Below are 17,852 nucleotides of genomic sequence, written 5' to 3'. Positions count from 1 at the left end.
CTGAATCTGAAATCTGAATCTGAAATCTGAATCTGAAATCTGAATCTGAAATCTGAATCTGAAATCTGAATCTGAAATCTGAATCTGAAATCTGAATCTGAAATCTGAATCTGAAATCTGAATCTGAAATCTGAATCTGAAATCTGAATCTGAAATCTGAATCTGAAATCTGAATCTGAAATCTGAATCTGAAATCTGAATCCGAAATCTGAATCTGAAATCCGAATCTGAAATCTGAATCTGAAATCTGAATCTGAAATCTGAATCTGAAATCTGAATCTGAAATCTGAATCTGAAATCTGAATCTGAAATCTGAATCTGAAATCTGAATCTGAAATCTGAATCTGAAATCTGAATCTGAAATCTGAATCTGAAATCTGAATCTGAAATCTGAATCTGAATCTGAAATCTAAATCTGAAATCTGAATCTGAAATCTGAATCTGAAATCTGAATCTGAAATCTGAATCTGAAATCTGAATCTGAAATCTGAATCTGAAATCTGAATCTGAAATCTGAATCTGAAATCTGAATCTGAAATCTGAATCTGAAATCTGAATCTGAAATCTGAATCTGAAATCTGAATCTGAAATCTGAATCTGAAATCTGAATCTGAAATCTGAATCTGAAATCTGAATCTGAAATCTGAATCTGAAATCTGAATCTGAAATCTGAATCTGAAATCTGAATCTGAAATCTGAATCTGAAATCTGAATCTGAAATCTGAATCTGAAATCTGAATCTGAAATCTGAATCTGAAATCTGAATCTGAAATCTGAATCTGAAATCTGAATCTGAAATCTGAATCTGAAATCTGAATCTGAAATCTGAATCTGAAATCTGAATCTGAAATCTGAATCTGAAATCTGAATCTGAAATCTGAATCTGAAATCTGAATCTGAAATCTGAATCTGAAATCTGAATCTGAAATCTGAATCTGAAATCTGAATCTGAAATCTGAATCTGAAATCTGAATCTGAAATCTGAATCTGAAATCTGAATCTGAAATCTGAATCTGAAATCTGAATCTGAAATCTGAATCTGAAATCTGAATCTGAAATCTGAATCTGAAATCTGAATCTGAAATCTGAATCTGAAATCTGAATCTGAAATCTGAATCTGAAATCTGAATCTGAAATCTGAATCTGAAATCTGAATCTGAAATCTGAATCTGAAATCTGAATCTGAAATCTGAATCTGAAATCTGAATCTGAAATCTGAATCTGAAATCTGAATCTGAAATCTGAATCTGAAATCTGAATCTGAAATCTGAATCTGCAATCTGAATCTGAAATCTGAATCTGAAATCTGAATCTGAAATCTGAATCTGAAATCTGAATCTGAAATCTGAATCTGAAATCTGAATCTGAAATCTGAATCTGAAATCTCTGAAATCTGAATCTGAAATCTGAATCGGAAATCTGAATCTGAAATCTGAATCTGAATCTGAAATCTGAATCTGAAATCTGAATCTGAAATCTGAATCTGAAATCTGAATCTGAAATCTGAATCTGAAATCTGAATCTGAAATCTGAATCTGAAATCTGAATCTGAAATCTGAATCTGAAATCTGAATCTGAAATCTGAATCTGAAATCTGAATCTGAAATCTGAATCTGAAATCTGAATCTGAAATCTGAATCTGAAATCTGAATCTGAAATCTGAATCTGAAATCTGAATCTGAAATCTGAATCTGAAATCTGAATCTGAAATCTGAATCTGAAATCTGAATCTGAAATCTGAATCTGAAATCTGAATCTGAAATCTGAATCTGAAATCTGAATCTGAAATCTGAATCTGAAATCTGAATCTGAAATCTGAATCTGAAATCTGAATCTGAAATCTGAATCTGAAATCTGAATCTGAAATCTGAATCTGAAATCTGAATCTGAAATCTGAATCTGAAATCTGAATCTGAAATCTGAATCTGAAATCTGAATCTGAAATCTGAATCTGAAATCTGAATCTGAAATCTGAATCTGAAATCTGAATCTGCAATCTGAATCTGAAATCTGAATCTGAAATCTGAATCTGAAATCTGAATCTGAAATCTGAATCTGAAATCTGAATCTGAAATCTCTGAAATCTGAATCTGAAATCTGAATCTGAAATCTGAATCTGAAATCTGAATCTGAAATCTGAATCTGAAATCTGAATCTGAAATCTGAATCTGAAATCTGAATCTGAAATCTGAATCTGAAATCTGAATCTGAATCTGAAATCTGAATCTGCAATCTGAATCTGAAATCTGAATCTGAAATCTGAATCAGAAATGTGATAAATTATTGTTTAAGCGGAGCTTTTATTTAAATATTTAAACTTCATTTGAGTTCTGATGCATTATTTTTTTTTTTCATTGTGAATTGGATAAACGAAAAAATCAGGTCAGGACCGTTCCTTTCGCTAAAGCTTTCTGTACAATCTTCAACCACCCGTATATTCTCACAGTACTCGAGAGGATTTATATTTTAAACCGTACATCGAGAAAAGCAAATATTCAATTGAAAAGATAACTATCAAGATGAGAGATTTCGTGTACTCCAGGGCCCTCCAGCTGGACCATTTTGCACCAGAAACGAGTTCATTCAAATTCCCAGTAGTCTCCGGCTTGGGGCTGGAACACACTGGGATGGCAAATTACTGCCCCTCGAGTGTAATTCCCATGCCCATCATCAATCCCGGGTCGGATTGGATGGTACCGAGTGCTTCATCCAACATGTTGCCGGGATCACCCTTTTTCCGGTTGGCCCTGAGAATGTTTTTTAGCCTTCCCGAAGAAGAAAAATGAAATGTGGATAAAATGACTGTTCGTTCGCAGTGTCCCTTTTTTTCTTGTGCGCCCTTCTCGCATCAAATTGTCCTTTATCGAACCTCACTTCAGAGAGGACTTATCGTGAACCACCCCGGGGGCAAGAAAGGATTCCCCGAGACCGAGACCGAAAACCGGCAGATATTGATTCACTGACTATTCACTGCAAAAAGGAACACTATAATGGCATTTTATTCAAATCGTTCCCGGACGAAAATCGACGCCAATTTGTATGCAAATGATTTCTCAAGTGGATGTGTGAGGGCGACTCTGGGAGGCCCTCTCTGCTCTAGAGATTTCTTTTCTCGAGTATTTCTCTACTGCTTCATACTTTTCAACCATTTTCCATCTCCCGGTATCAGGCGAAGACGACGATGGGTTGGGATTTGAAAACTTATCGTGCGGAAAATAAACACCTCCAGCAGGATTTGATTTGATATTGATTTAGTAAACAGCGAACACTGACTGTAACTTAAACACTAAACTGTATTTTTCTTTTCCCCCCTTTTTTTTCTCTCGTTTCAGAACCTAAAAAACCAAATCATGACGACTAACGTGTGGGTAGAACAGGTAAGTGTCGACGAAGCGTCTATCACTATGCTCGAATGAATGAGGAAAAAATCGTTTTTGTCTTAGTGAAATTGCCAAAAAACATTTTCCCCTTAATTTTTCCTTAGCACAACACAGAACTTTTTTTCGACTTTCCCATATTGTTTTATTTAGAACAATTACTGTCCATAAGTACGAAGATTTAATTTTCGGAAGACGAATGATGGATACAACCTGTAACCAAAATATTGGCAACAAAGTAACAGGGTTTGCTGATCGAAAGTTGCAACGTTGTATGAGTTGCAAGAGTTGCCATCATTTCTACTACTTGTGGTGAGTACCACCGTACGCCTTTCTTATTTTTATAGCTACCGATTCGTTGCTCATGCCAGGTATGCTGGAGAGAGCTTTCTCGAGCTCCTCTGCAGTGGTAAACTCATCAAGGTCCTTACATTCTGATGAATCTCATCAATTTTGGTCACCTTGTAGTGAACGTCACAACATTTTATGTATAACCCCTTGTACCGTTTCTATTTTGTTTATTTGCTGAGTGTTGCCAGTTTAACGATAATTATGTGATTTTGTAATAATTTTGAACGGGAAAAACTGTAATGTTCGATATATGTACAATAAAATGCCTCTTTTATTTCACCCGTGGACACAAAAAGTTGTGTTATTTTTAGATTTTCTATCCACAAATCGCATCCGCGATTCTCTGTACGAACATTTTGGTGCCGTGACCAGGATGTAGAAGGCTTTCGCCAGGAGTTAATCACCCCTGCTCTGCGCTAAGCAATCCTGCCCTGGATAGCCTACGACGAACCGTGTTTCCTGTAGCGTTCCTGACCGTTGCAATTGACAAACGTTGTCCCAGAGCCTGCTTAACTACGATCATAGCCACCCTGTTACCCAGCCCGTTAAGCCATTATTGTCTCCGACAGTAAATCGACCCGAAATGTTCAACCGAAATCAGCCATTCGGAAACCTGCCGTGCTGACTGTCCGGTCAGTACTCACTTCGAATGATTCTACATCGAAGGTAGTGCGCCGTTTACTGTCTCGTTTGTTCAAAAGCACCCGTCTTCAACCGATGAATGACCCGAGCCAATTGTGTAAGCTTGTCCCAGTCCCGATGTTCCGAAAAACTAGTCCTGCTGCTGACAATCTAAGGTCCCGTTCCCGATCAACAATGCGACCCGGATGGATGGTACTAGTGTTAGTGGTTCAACACCAGCCATCCGGGCTTCTGCCGTACTGGCTACCGGCCAGTACTCGCTTTGGAGGTACTACTCAAATAGGAACTTCAGAGTCAGTGTACCCATTGTTAATCATTTTGGCAAAGGAGATCCGAATCACTTCAACAAACTTTCTAGTACGGCAAATGAGTTTCCGATAAAGGCCGAAGCTCAAAAGTTCCGGTCGAGATTCACCCGCATGCAAACGTCCAGTTCCAATTCAGTTCGGTGCAAATCAGCGCAATACTTACAAGTGAATTTGATCATGCCTTAGTCCCAGATCAATCCGGTTTTGTTCACTACCTTACAGTCGAGCTTTGATCTACATTATTAGTTGTCGAGTTGTGTTTCAAATGCTTAAAATTTGCAAGTGAAAATCAGAACATAAACAAAGTTAGGGTGATAAATATTAAAACGTTCGTTTCAGTGGGCCGATACGATGAATCTCATCAATTTTGGTCACCTTGTAGTAAACGTCACAACATTTTATGTATACAGTAGTTTTTCGATTTTATCACGATCAAAAAAAAAATCACCGTGAATATGACGAAACCGTGAATTTGGCGAAACTAAATATTGAAGTAGAAAGTATTTTTACAGTCTTTAATCAATAATTTATAATGATTTCAGTAGTGGAAACGTTTTGTATCATCAAATTTTGATCATAAGGAGTAATTATCAAAGAATAATAAACAAAAATGATCGCTTTTAGTTCAAATTATTCTTCTCTAAAGCAAATTTTTAGGTTTTTTCTTGAAATAAAACCATGTTGTATATCCATTTGATAGTCTACATCTAATTAAAGTGAATTATCTTGTTTTGATGGAAATTTAACATTCGTTATCTTTCATTTCGATATTGAAAAAAAGTTCAAAGATATTAGCATCAAAAAATGTTTTTCCGCTAATTTCAAATTTCAAGTTTTTAATCTTAACACCTTTGATGAACAAAAAAGTATATTTATTCGAAAAATATTTTTAAATTTCATCAACTTAGACTTTTACAGTGTGTTTCTCGAAATTTGCTTTATGGGCAGATAATCTTTTGTTTTTATATGTAGAAAAACAGAAATCTTTGTCATATTTTCAGACAAAGCTAGCAGAATTTAATTTTGGCCTTCAAAAATTATCCATTCAGACAATACTAAAGGCTATCCAATAAGGATTACGCAACGCCACCCAACAAATTCAACAAAGAAATCACTTATCTCTTTTCAAAAACACTTAAATTCACCCACATTTTTATATAATTCGCATAACCAAAAAAGTTAAATTTTTTAAAGCGACTAATCAACACAAGTAGCATCACTAGCATTAGCGTGACGTTAAAATACTTGTGTTGATTATTACAAGCGTTTTTAAAATCCAAATGACAATTTTAAACACTATACAGATAAAATAAGGAGTTCAATGGAATTTTCATATTATTGGATACCTATATACTATAACATAAACCATAAAAAATATCATAAACAAAGACGCTCTATGCTTTTGAATGAAAATTAAAGACCTGGAAATGGTTTCTGAATGATTTCTTAAAAAGCGTGATAAAATGTAACAATAACCGTGATAAAATCGAGCGTGAATTTGGCGAGTATTGATAAAATCGAATAGTGATAAAATCGAGAAACTACTGTAACCCCTTGTACCGTTTTTATTTTGTTTACACACTCATTTGGCGCAACACCTTAAACTTGTAAAATTGGCCCATTATTGTGAACCGCCGAGATCTGTCAAAAAAAGTGTCGTTTCATCGAGTCAATTTTACACATTATTTAGAAAAGCTGGCTTAATAAATAAAGGGTAGTTTTTTAACTTGTCATTCAGAATATAGAACTCTTTCTGCCGTAACCGATCTCGTGAGACGATTCAATGAATCGGATAATGCTGAAATAAGATCAGCTGAATGAATATTTTCCTATTCTATAACACGAGCATGAAAATTATACCTTGACGAATACAGGAATTCAAAACAAACTGATTTGTTTTTTTTTTAATTTTCTTTCCATCCTTCAAAGGGCTGACATCGCCATGCAGAGCGGGCTTCTAAAATAATGTGTAGATTTCACATGCTTACATTACTAATTTTCACCTCTGTTTGACGTACACCATAAAGGGTACAAGGGCTTTACATGAAAAAGGAGTTAACCCAGTCTTTTCCGATAACGGGTTAGAACTACACTATAAGGGGTTGCGCCAGATGAGTGTGTGCTGAGTGTTGCCAGTTTAACGATAATTATGTGATGTTGTAATAATTTTGAGCGGGAAAAACTGTAATGTTCGATATATGTACAATAAAATGCCTCTTTTATTTCACCCGTGGACACGAAAAGTTGTGTTATTTTAAAATTTTCTATCCACAAATCGCATCCGCGATTCTCTGTACGAACACATTCAATGGACGCGATCTGTGATAGCGCTCGGACAGTCGCTTCATCGCCTAGGGTGCTTTCGACAAGCTCCTTGAAGTCGGCGCTGTTTACCGCCGGGTCTTTTTTTAGCTCGAAAAGCAGTTCGCCTTTTTGGGTGCGTCTTGTTTTGGTGACGCTCTTACCAAGAGCAGATGACTTTGGCTCTGCGCGTAACTTGCGGAACAAGTCCGCATACGTTGTGCCTTCTTTCGCTTCCACGATAAGCGCATCACCCCTGGACTTCACCCGTTGAGGTTTGGATTTTGGGGGTGGTTCTGGTTTCATAACGACCTTTCTTTTCACGTTCTCCTTCCTATTGCGAACCATTCGCCAGCCTCCAGCACTACTTTCACCGTCGGCATCCTCATAGTCCGTGCCCTTTTTTTTTTTTGGAGGAATCGTTCACGACGCGGGGGAGTCGCGATCTCTTTTTGTGGTTTTTCTTGGCTAGGACTCCTTCGAAAGTCCTTGAGAAGCAACCAATTTTGCTTCCTTCTCTGCAGCCTCGGCCTTCCGCACCAGCCTATAACCGGAGTTAATACTCCATCTGGAGTATTAGACCCTAACCAATTCTGGTTACAGATCCCGGGAGTGTGTGGATGTGGTCTTCTCCTCCCGGCCGTCTCATGATGCTAACCGCAGCATTTCTCGTGACGGCATCGAAAGTAACCCTCTCGCAATCTGACTTCTCAGCTTCGGCACCTTCTGGCTGACCTGGAGGAGCATCTCGTGGCCTTTGTGTTGGCGATCCTCCGCACTTGTGGTCCTCTGCGCTTGAATCAACTCATAACTGCTGACCACAGTGCACAACCAAAGCACGAGAGAAACCCTCTCGGCTATCAGCACCGCCCAATAAAATCGGGGTGTTGCACCATCTGGTCTTTTCCACTTCTGCGCTGCCCGGTTGCGGATCCTGAGACTCCTCCCAGCCGTTGGACGTGAGCTCCCGCAGCGTGGCTTGTGATGGCTTCGAGAGTAACCCTCTCGGTCCACGAACCTCCCTGGACTCGACCTCTGATGGAACCTTCGTACTGGCCTGGGACATCTCGCTGGCTCGTGTCTACGCTGGCGGTCTTTCGACAGCTTGCTGGTCCTCTGCGATGGTTCTCTGCCCCCTGGCTGGCTCCTCGACTCTTGCTGGCTCCTCGACCTGGCTGGTGCTTTTTCGTTGGCTGCTGAAGCACTTGCTAACCGTAAGCCTTATAAACTTGAGAGTACCCCTCTCACTAACACGTTTTTCCAAAAATCCAGAAGTATCTGGGGTTCTCTGGGAAGTATCTCTGTTCTCCGTCTTTCACGATAGAAGGTCTTCTCTGCCTAATACATAGTATTAAATGGCTTTGTTAGGCATTCTCTTAACTTGGCTGGGTGAGCCCGAACAATTCACCAGCATTAGAATCATCGTTTAGTATGTTGCGACAATTTTAATAATCTGTAACTCGGACACGGCTAAATAACGCTAAGGGTTCTGAACTAGCTAAACAAGAGCCGGAACAATAAACGATCTAAAATGAGCTGGATTGACCACTTTTCAGCTTAGTATAGCACAGTTCTGTGCTCTACAGTTGACGCATGAGCCGGTACGGAATGAAAATTGACGCATGCTGCGTAGAAAAAATCGTGGTTATCACTACAACTTAAGCGTGGGGAAGGAATTCGCCAACCTGTTAAAGTGCTACTGGGTGTTCAACTGTTTGTTTGTTCACTGCGCTTCGTCCAAACAAAGTTGTAGACCGTACGGTGATTGGTAAATACATTTTGTTCAGCGCTTTGAAGAGAACTGATGACGTAGTTAAAGGACAACCAAGAAATACATAGGTACAAGTTACAAGGATCTGATCAAGAACTGCCAAATTATAGGTAGGGGAGTATTCAAATATTACGTAACGCGTTTAGAGGTTGAGGAAGTATTGCAGGCTGAGATAAAAGATCTCCACTGCTGGCGATCCGGAACCAGCGTCTTCACTTGCTGCCAGCCAAGGTTCTCGTTAACTGTGAGGATTTCAGCTTATGCCGCGACTTCCATGCCCATCTGGTTTCCAGTCAAGCGCCTCTCTGCAAATCTCTTTTTCATCTCTTCGCAGCGTGTGCCCAATCCATCTCCACTTACGTTCCCGAATCTCAATCTCTAGCGCCTTTTGATGACACCGGCGATGAAGTTCCACGTTTGAGATCCAATTGCTAGGCCACCAAGAGCGTATGATGGTCCGCAGTCAGCGATTCACAAAAACTTGCAGTTTTCACGTCGTCACCGCATAAATGCACCAAGTTTCACACTCGTACAACAATACGGATTTGGCGTTTGAGTTAAAGATTCGGATCTTAGCTCGTAGAAAGATCTGGCGTGAGCGTCAGATTCGCGCTAATGCGCTCCAAGGTAATACTCGTTTCCGAATCCTCTGTCAGCAATACCTCGTTCTAACACAACTCGATGCGCAACCCCTCCTCTGACGAGTTAGGACCTGACATCTCATCGTGTGAATGAGGTCCCCATGTAGCGCAACTACAAGCTTTGTGGATCTAGTCCAGGAAGTCCAGAAACACAAAGCGACGACACTTTCTCTGTTCGAACACGCGGGTCAGGGAGGGTAAGCCTCCTAAGCCACGTGTAGGACTCAGACTCCTCCGAACTCACAAGTAGTGTTGAATTAAGTCACCACTCAGCGCAACTACTCCATCTTCAAGTCGGGCGCTTGACTCACCCGAAGCGCAGATCGAACTGTAGATCACCCTCATCAGGTTGCACTCGCGGTTTGGGTGCATCAATTCCTGAAGCGCGTGTCGAACCCTGTCGACCTCTGGCTTAAACTGTGCCTCTCTGACACTGACGTGTAAAACACGTCCCAAGTGATCGGCCCACCATTGGCCACCACTTTGCGCATCTACTCGTTTTGCGAGTCGGGTCTATACCCACCGAAGCACTAAACGAGTTGGCGATCGCTCTCCCTCCGGTCACGTCCGCATTTCAGGGCGATGACCCCCCGAAAGCGTGTTGGACCTTCACCCTCACACCCGAGTGTAGTATCGTACTAAAAAGGTGACGAAGCATTTTATACTCCATTTCCCCTAGTCTAATTATTGATGCGTGTGTATGTTTTTGTACATGCTTGCTTTGCAAAGAGTGTAGCGAAGCACGATGGGATATTCGGTGCTGGACAACCAGCGAGAGTAGGCGACCTGTGCGTTAGCTGCGTGTAGGGGAACATGCCCTATTATGCGCCACCTAAGCGAATCGCTGATTTTCTATGTATTCCGCGTACAAATTGTGTTAAAAATGGGTGTAATCGTTGAAGAAAAGTGTTTTCTACAAATGCCTATGATTTTTCATTACTCAAATTGCTATATTTTCTTCAAAAACTTGATTTTTAAAAACCATATTCAAAGCCACAGAACAGAACTGTGTTGTGAATACGCGCCGCTGTGTATTCAATACGCGCCTAGTAGCCGAACACACCCGAGAGCAGCCGAAGACCGAAAACACACCAATACTTACAAACACTTTGACTGAAAAGAAAATCAAAATGGACTAATAGAAATTTAACAAAAAATGAAAAATAGATTTTTTGGGCTGAATTATCGCTCAAAATATGTTTTAAGACTTATTGTTCATTTCCAATGAAAATTGGCCCTTTTTAAAAAATTAATGCTATTTTCAGCCTACTACGATCGGCGCGTTATAACGAGCGCATGGGCCGTGATAGAACATACCCATGAAAAGCATACCTTAGCGAGTTCATTATGATTTTTTAGTATAAAATCGTAATTTAGATTCTCCTCTATCGATGTGTCAGAAAATATTGTCTTATTCGTTTTTCTCTGCTTGGTGACACCTTATTAAAAGTGTTTTAAAATTTAGATCGAAATGAAGAAAAACCTAAATTGTGAAATTATCACGGCACAGGGGCATTTTAAGGAAAAATTCATACTTGCCATGACCAATCACAGCATTTAAAACAAATTGGTAATATTTTGCAGGCTTAAAATGTTTCAGATTCTTCAAAACAAGGGTGGCGCGTATTAGCCACATGGGGCGTTATATGAACTTTTCCCCTACAACACTATATTGGCGACGAGGATTTTAAAATGGCATCCAATTCAGGTGAGTTTGTTGAAACAGAACGGAAAAACAAAAAATTGCTCGAATGCAGAAATAGTGGTTAACTATCAGACAGTCGTAGCTTTGATGCTGAAAAAAAAGAAGATGGTGAAGTTAGCTTAAATGCTGGAATTAGCTTAAATGCTGGAAATAGCTTCAATGCTGAAAACGAGGAAAAAAAGTAGTTCCTTGTCTTAACAATCAGACAGTCGTAGCTTTTATGCTGAAAAAAGAGAAGATGGTGGAATTAGCTTAAATGCTGGAGTTAGCTTAAATGCTGGAATTAGCTTAAATGCTGGAATTAGCTTCAATGCTGGAAATAGCTTCAATGCTGAAACCGAGGGAAGAAAAGTCATTTCCTTGCTGAGAGGAACAGAAGACATTTTGTTTTTTGAAATGGAAGAAGACTACTGATGAAATGAATGGCTTAAGAATCATGATAAGTGGAGAAAACAATACTGTGTTTTGTGGTGTTAGAATATTTTTTCAAAAAGATGTTCTGAACAAATTTGAAAGCTGTGGTGACACTGCTCGAAGATGGTGGAAGGAAGGATTTGTTGTAACGTTATGATGAGTGAGCAAGTCGACGGTTGTTGATAAACCACCAAGGTTGTAAGGAGGTGTGTGTGAGTATATTTTGATGGTTGCGTCTCAAGTTAAACTGAATGACGGTGCTTTGAATTGTTCCTAATGCGTTCCGTCTTAGAGATGCGATTTTGGCAAGAAGTTGAAGATGCATGAGAAGATGGCATGTGTGTCTGCGAGTGACGATAGGTCTTATGGTAGTTTTGATTGAAGCTAGGGTTTTTGGAGAGTTTTACTGCTGAGAAAAGAGTTTGTGTTGGATGATGCAGTGGAGCCAAGATCAGGTAAAGTCAGAAGAATTAGTTTGAAGTGGAAAAATGTTGTTTTAAAGAATCATAAAAAGTTCTGATCGAAGATGCTGTTTTGCGATAGAATGGACTTGCTTGAGATGAATCACTGCCAGTGGAAAAGTGTAGTTGCCGTGGATATTTTTGTGCTGGTCGGCGCCAACAAGTATTGAGTTTGGATGGCTTGTAGTCCTGTGGTCGGCTTGAGTGCATCTTCCAGGGCTAGTAAACAAGTGTTGGTAAATGGTTAGTGCAAACGACTTAACAAGGATATGGAGTTTTTTTTTTGACGTTTGGAAAAAAGTAGCATCAATGATAGGGGCAGGTGTGTTGTTATTGATTGGGAATCTGAATGAAATTTTAAAGGCAGAAGCTAGTTCGTTTTAGCGAAGGGAGCGCTCTCAACTTTTTTGACCACATGTGGTTGTTGTTGAGCGGAATTATTACGTCCGTCTTAAGTTGAGTTGAAGCAATTAAAGCAGAATTAGCAGAGTTTTGAAGACTTTTGTATAATGTTTACTGAACGGCTATTTTTTTTATCTTTCTATGTTCTGTAATCGAGTTTTGATCGCTTTAGTTTAAGCGAATGTTCATGAGAACGAAACAAATGGCCAGATTGGTCGGATGAAGGGGTTCTTACGAGCTCTGAAGTATAAGTGGTATGAGAAATTGATGAAGGATGTTAGGGTATAATAATACCAAAAAAAGTAGTTAAAATGTACATTTGGTTTGGAAATTGATCAGGTCTGCAAATGGATTTCTCTAGTTGTAATGATACTTAAATGCGGCAGTGTTTGTTTTTCTATTGATACGAAACTTGCAAGTGATTCAGTCTGTAAAGAGATGAGCCACTGGGTTTCAATCGCAGACTTCTTATTTCACTGTGTCCTCTCAGGATGATGTCGGAATGAGATCCCTTAAAGGAGGTTAACCATGGAACTGGACGACAGAGAATCGCTCAAAGTTAAGATTGTGCAAACCGTATGTAGAGTCATAAAACGAATAAAATTGTGCTGATGTAGTTGTGAGTGCTGTTATGGTTTAGAACGGAAAGAAGTTTTTCGTCAACTTGCTTCGAAAGCTGAACAGATATAAATTGAAAATGAAAGTTTGCAGGGTAACAATTAAATCAGCCAAAAAAAAAGCGATTATTTCGAAAACAGGTGATAAGGGTTGAGTTGCGACTGATGTTTAAATTTAAAAAAAAAAATATTCGGTGGGAAGTTTAAGACATGTTCACAAGCCTCATAAGTTGAACATCGACGATGAACAGAAGGGTTCAGTAAGTACGGGTATGAAGTATGATTTGATAATATGAAGGCATTTAAGCTGCTTAGTTGCTTGAGTTATGATTTTTGAAGCAATAATGCTGGGTGCTACAGCACTCCTAGGTCCAAGTTTGGTAACCACAGGTTGTCTTCAAGGTGGCACTGGTTGTCAGAATATGCCGAGCGAGAGTGTATTCGAGCTCCTACAAGGAGCGATAATAAATGGTGTAGAATTGTCTTTATTTCCCCGGCAAATATGGAAATAAATATATGCGTCTATGTTGTTTACTTTGACACAATTATGACCACGGAAAATGTACATGTGGAGACAAAATAGGTCCACATTGTAAAGTTGTCTAAACAGCCATTTTTTTTTTTGTAGACGAATAGTCACCTAACATGATCTAAAAGTTTGAATAAGAATGGAATAGCAAAGTACTGGGAAAAAGGCAGTACATTAAATAAAGTAGCGAATAAGAGGAAGACATAGTATTTCTGAAAAATCCTTAAAACAAAAAAAGAAATACTGATGTATAGAAGATTTATAAATAATACAAAATGAGTAGGAATTCAATGAGGTTTGTAATTTCCAATCTGATTGCAATGGAATTAATAACAGCCGTTTAAGGAAAATCATTACTTATTTGAAGTTAATATATCGAGTGAAATACCGAAACGAGTGAAAGTGTAGGTCCATTGCGTTTGGGTGTTACGATGCTAAGTTTAGTAAAATGCGATTGAGAATTTCGTAGGTCATAGGTTAAGAAGCTATGGTTGACCTGTGATTCTGTGATTATGTTGGAAGATTAAACCAAACAAAAATTTATAAAAAAAGAAAAGTAAATGTAGTATCGTACTAAAAAGGTGACGAAGCATTTTATACTCCATTTCCCCTAGTCTAATTATTGATGCGTGTGTATGTTTTTGTACATGCTTGCTTTGCAAAGAGTGTAGCGAAGCACGATGGGATATTCGGGTCTGGACAACCAGCGAGAGTAGGCGACCTGTGCGTTAGCTGCGTGTACAACACTATACCGAGTACTGATACTTTAGTACCCGGGTGCACCACTTCTTCCGCGCGGGTTTGGCAGACCCGTCGACGGCCTCTAGTGGGTTTAGTGATAGTTATCTTGGCCGTACATCTGCAATACGCCGTACTTGCAGACACGTTTCCGCCCTGGACCACGAGGAGGAACTACCAGCCCAGAGCAAAACAATATCGTCTGCCAGATCAAGGTCGTTCAGTTGTTCCATTGTCGAAGGATTTCACGGCAATCCTCGGTTTGATCTACAGTCAATCGATCCAGTTAAGATCTCATCCAATACGATGAGAAAAAGCAGCGGTGATAAAATACATCCATGTCTCACTTCAGCAGTTACCGGGATTGGTTCAGACAAGACATCGTCGTGCAAGACCTTGCACTAAAATGCCTCGTACTGTGTTTCAATGAGAAGGACCTCGTCGTCTTAGAGCAGCCCAGATGTTTTCGTGGTTCAGTCGGTCAAATGCTTTTTCGAAATCAACGAACACCAGCATAAGAGAGTCCTGAAATTTGGTGATTTGTTACAGTATGATTCGTAGCGTTGTGATGTGGTCCACACATGATCGTCTGGATCGGAATCCAGCTTGTTGCCGTCGGAGTGCAGCGTCGATTTTCTCCTGGATCCTGTTCAGTTTGCAAAGAACTTTGAGAGTGGTACAGATCAAAGTTATTGATTAGTTGTTACGATACGTGGAATCTGAAACGAATGTGTTACGTAGGGTGGAGGAGGGGGTGGTTGAATATGAAAGAAAATTGCGTAATGTAATATTTGATCCGCCCCTAGTTTCTACGGTGGATCAATAAATGTATCACTGCTTGTCAGTGATTCGAAAAAAATACGATAAAAATACGAACTCTCAACGAACATCTCTGCTGACACGAGGTGAAAACGTTGGCTTCGAATTGTCAACAATGGAAACTGTAATTTTAAATTCTGTACATCGTTAATATTATTAACATGTTTCAAAAGCTATTCCATGGAACTACTTCAATTTCCGCTACCATGAACTATCGTTTATTTTTTGCAAAACAACACAAAACTGCTAGCCCCCAGCAGTTTATTTTTTTTTCTATTGGGGTCACAATTCATTAAATAAAATAAATTAGCCATCAGATGATGGCTCTCGGCACGGTTTTGTTCCATCTACGCAAAAAGGTCCCTCCACACTCTGTACATTGTGAGCAAGGGTAAAAGTTGTGGGATGCCCTCCGGTAAACAGAAACAGAACATGTCGGTCAATGTGTGGGGTTAAATGAATGAATAAATGTCCTTGGAAAAGAGGTTGTTTATTGGAATTTAATGCTCTATTGCACTTTTATCGTTTCATCCATTTTGTCAGCGGGAAAGGTTGAATTGAACAAGACAACAACGGCCACAGAAAAAAAACACCATTGATGACCACCGGCCGAGCAATTCTCTCCGGATAAAACCGGCGGCAGGCTCGGCGGTGAATCGCAAAAAGTCCTATAGCACCCGCACCATCCCAAACGATTTGGTAATTTACAGTTAAAATTCAAATTGAATGGGGTCATCTGGAACTGTTTTATGGGTTTGGCCGAAAGCGCTTTTTGATTGTTGACTCCCGGTTCTAATGGCAGTTTGGGAACAGTTAGTCGGAAATCAATGGGATGAAAAAAAAGGGCACACATTCCAGGCGGTTGCTTTCATTTGCGATTGTGATTGATAACACTATCTTGTTCAACTAACAATGGTATCCAATAAAAATAAAACGTTTGTCCTTAATCAACAAGTATTGAAAGGATAGTACGTTCATTCAAATTACACCTTTCTTTTCAGAACAGAGCTAGATGCAAAATTTTACGAGGCAATAATCCAAATCAATGTGATAGTTATTGAAGGTAAACTGCAGACAAAATAAAAAAGCTTCACTGAATATTTCATCCATTTCCATTCATGCTTTCTATGACTGAAGGGTTGAAAACAAACGGTTTGAATTTTCCATAACTTAGACTTTACAACTGGGAAATAAGAAGTTATGTCATATGTGGCCAAAAAATAGTCAATTTACCTTTCATCTCTTGGCTTAGGGAAGATAAGGACATAACGAGCACCCGGTGAATATTAATCACTCCATGTTTCGAAGAAAGTACGAATTTTTCAAATAAATATTCATGAGGAACTGTTTTGTAGTTCCTACAGTATTAATTCATCGCCAAAAAAGAAATCTCTTCATTATCTTTGCAAACATATTAGAAAAAACAACTAGGTTTTCAAGTGACGAAAATATTATAATTTTTGAGTACCGGAAAATGAGCTCTTGTGATCGTTAAATCACCTTGATCTATAAAATACGCACTGCAACAGGATGTGCACATTGTTCCTCAATTTTCATCATCATTAATTTTTTTTAATGATCACTATAACCAATTTTAAAACGCGTTTTTACTTTATTTCGTTGACCGGGGGCATATAGAGCGCCATTAATCGGGGCACGATGAGCAGTTTCTGCCGTAGAATCTAGCAGCGATCTTAACTCGATGAAGTCAACTAAATTAAAGAACCACAGCTTAACAAGTTTACATTGGACGATTTAGTTTCTTGGTTAGATGTCGGAGAGTGCTTTGTTCAGCGAATGATGCTATTATTCGTACAATGCAACAATAGAAATAATCGATCATGGATGATAAATGAAAACAAATAACCTCGAAAAGGAATCGATTTCGAGTCTTCTGATTACTTCTTCGACACCTAACCAAAAGGCCAAATCCGATGAAACAAGTCTCTATAATTCAGTTGACATCATCGAGTTGAATTCGCTGCTAGATTCTACGGCAGAAAATGCTCATTGTGCCCCGATTAATGGTGCTTATACTGCCCCAGTGGGGGTTCTCATTCTGCCTCTACAGTAACTGATTTTCAGGTTTTGGAAAAAAATTATAAAATGCATTTTAAAACGTTTTTATCTACTTTTTTCAAGTATTAGCCCGTTAGGAAATATACTTTTTAAGAGTTTGAACACGAAACAATGAAGTAACTCACTAATTGTAACTGTTTTCTTCTTAAGGTGGCCATTATACCCTTACCTCGCTTGTTTGATTTTCGACGAAGTTGAAGCGTCCTTGATTGTAAAATCAAGTATGCTTGAATTAAGGATCATTCTACTTCAACTAGAAAAAAAAACTTTTTTTTCGCTATTTCAAGTTTATATGCTGCACAATATAGATCGAAACACGAGCGCGTAGATGAACTAGAAGCGTTTTCGTCGGACTAAAAAAAGTGATATTTTGAAAGTTAAGAGAGACTTGATCCTCTAATCAGCGTTCCCTAAGCTTTGGCAAAAACCATGCTAAATTTAAAGATTGAAGTTCTATTGACTTTTTTGACATCTTAGTTTTCATTTCACAATTTATAGAAGCCAGACAAAAAGAATTCTGAAAGTTTGCCTAATACCCTATATTCATTGCATACCTCTATTATAGGCGCGATTTTCTTATTTTCAGATAAACGCACTTTTTGATTTCTTTTTATCAGAAACTTACTGAACAAATATAAGTCATTGGATGAATATTAATCATTTTGTTTTAATCAAAGATCAACATCCATTCAGTAGA

General features: G+C 38.9%; 1 protein-coding gene across 1 annotated transcript in view; it reads left to right on the top strand.

The window, feature by feature from the left end:
* Positions 1-17,852, top strand: part of LOC129750851 (acetylcholine receptor subunit alpha-like 1) — a 361,925-nt gene that overhangs the window by 293,652 nt on the left and 50,421 nt on the right. The window contains exon 4 of the mRNA XM_055745954.1: positions 3,333-3,377. Within this exon, the coding sequence (XP_055601929.1) occupies positions 3,333-3,377 (45 nt within the window). The remainder of the gene's footprint in view (positions 1-3,332; positions 3,378-17,852) is intronic.

This window comes from Uranotaenia lowii, chromosome 3, assembly GCF_029784155.1.
Source record: "Uranotaenia lowii strain MFRU-FL chromosome 3, ASM2978415v1, whole genome shotgun sequence".
NCBI classification, from domain to species: Eukaryota; Metazoa; Arthropoda; class Insecta; order Diptera; family Culicidae; genus Uranotaenia; species Uranotaenia lowii.
Note: the sequence above shows the minus strand (reverse complement) of the source record. Positions and strands in the feature narration are given on the sequence as shown.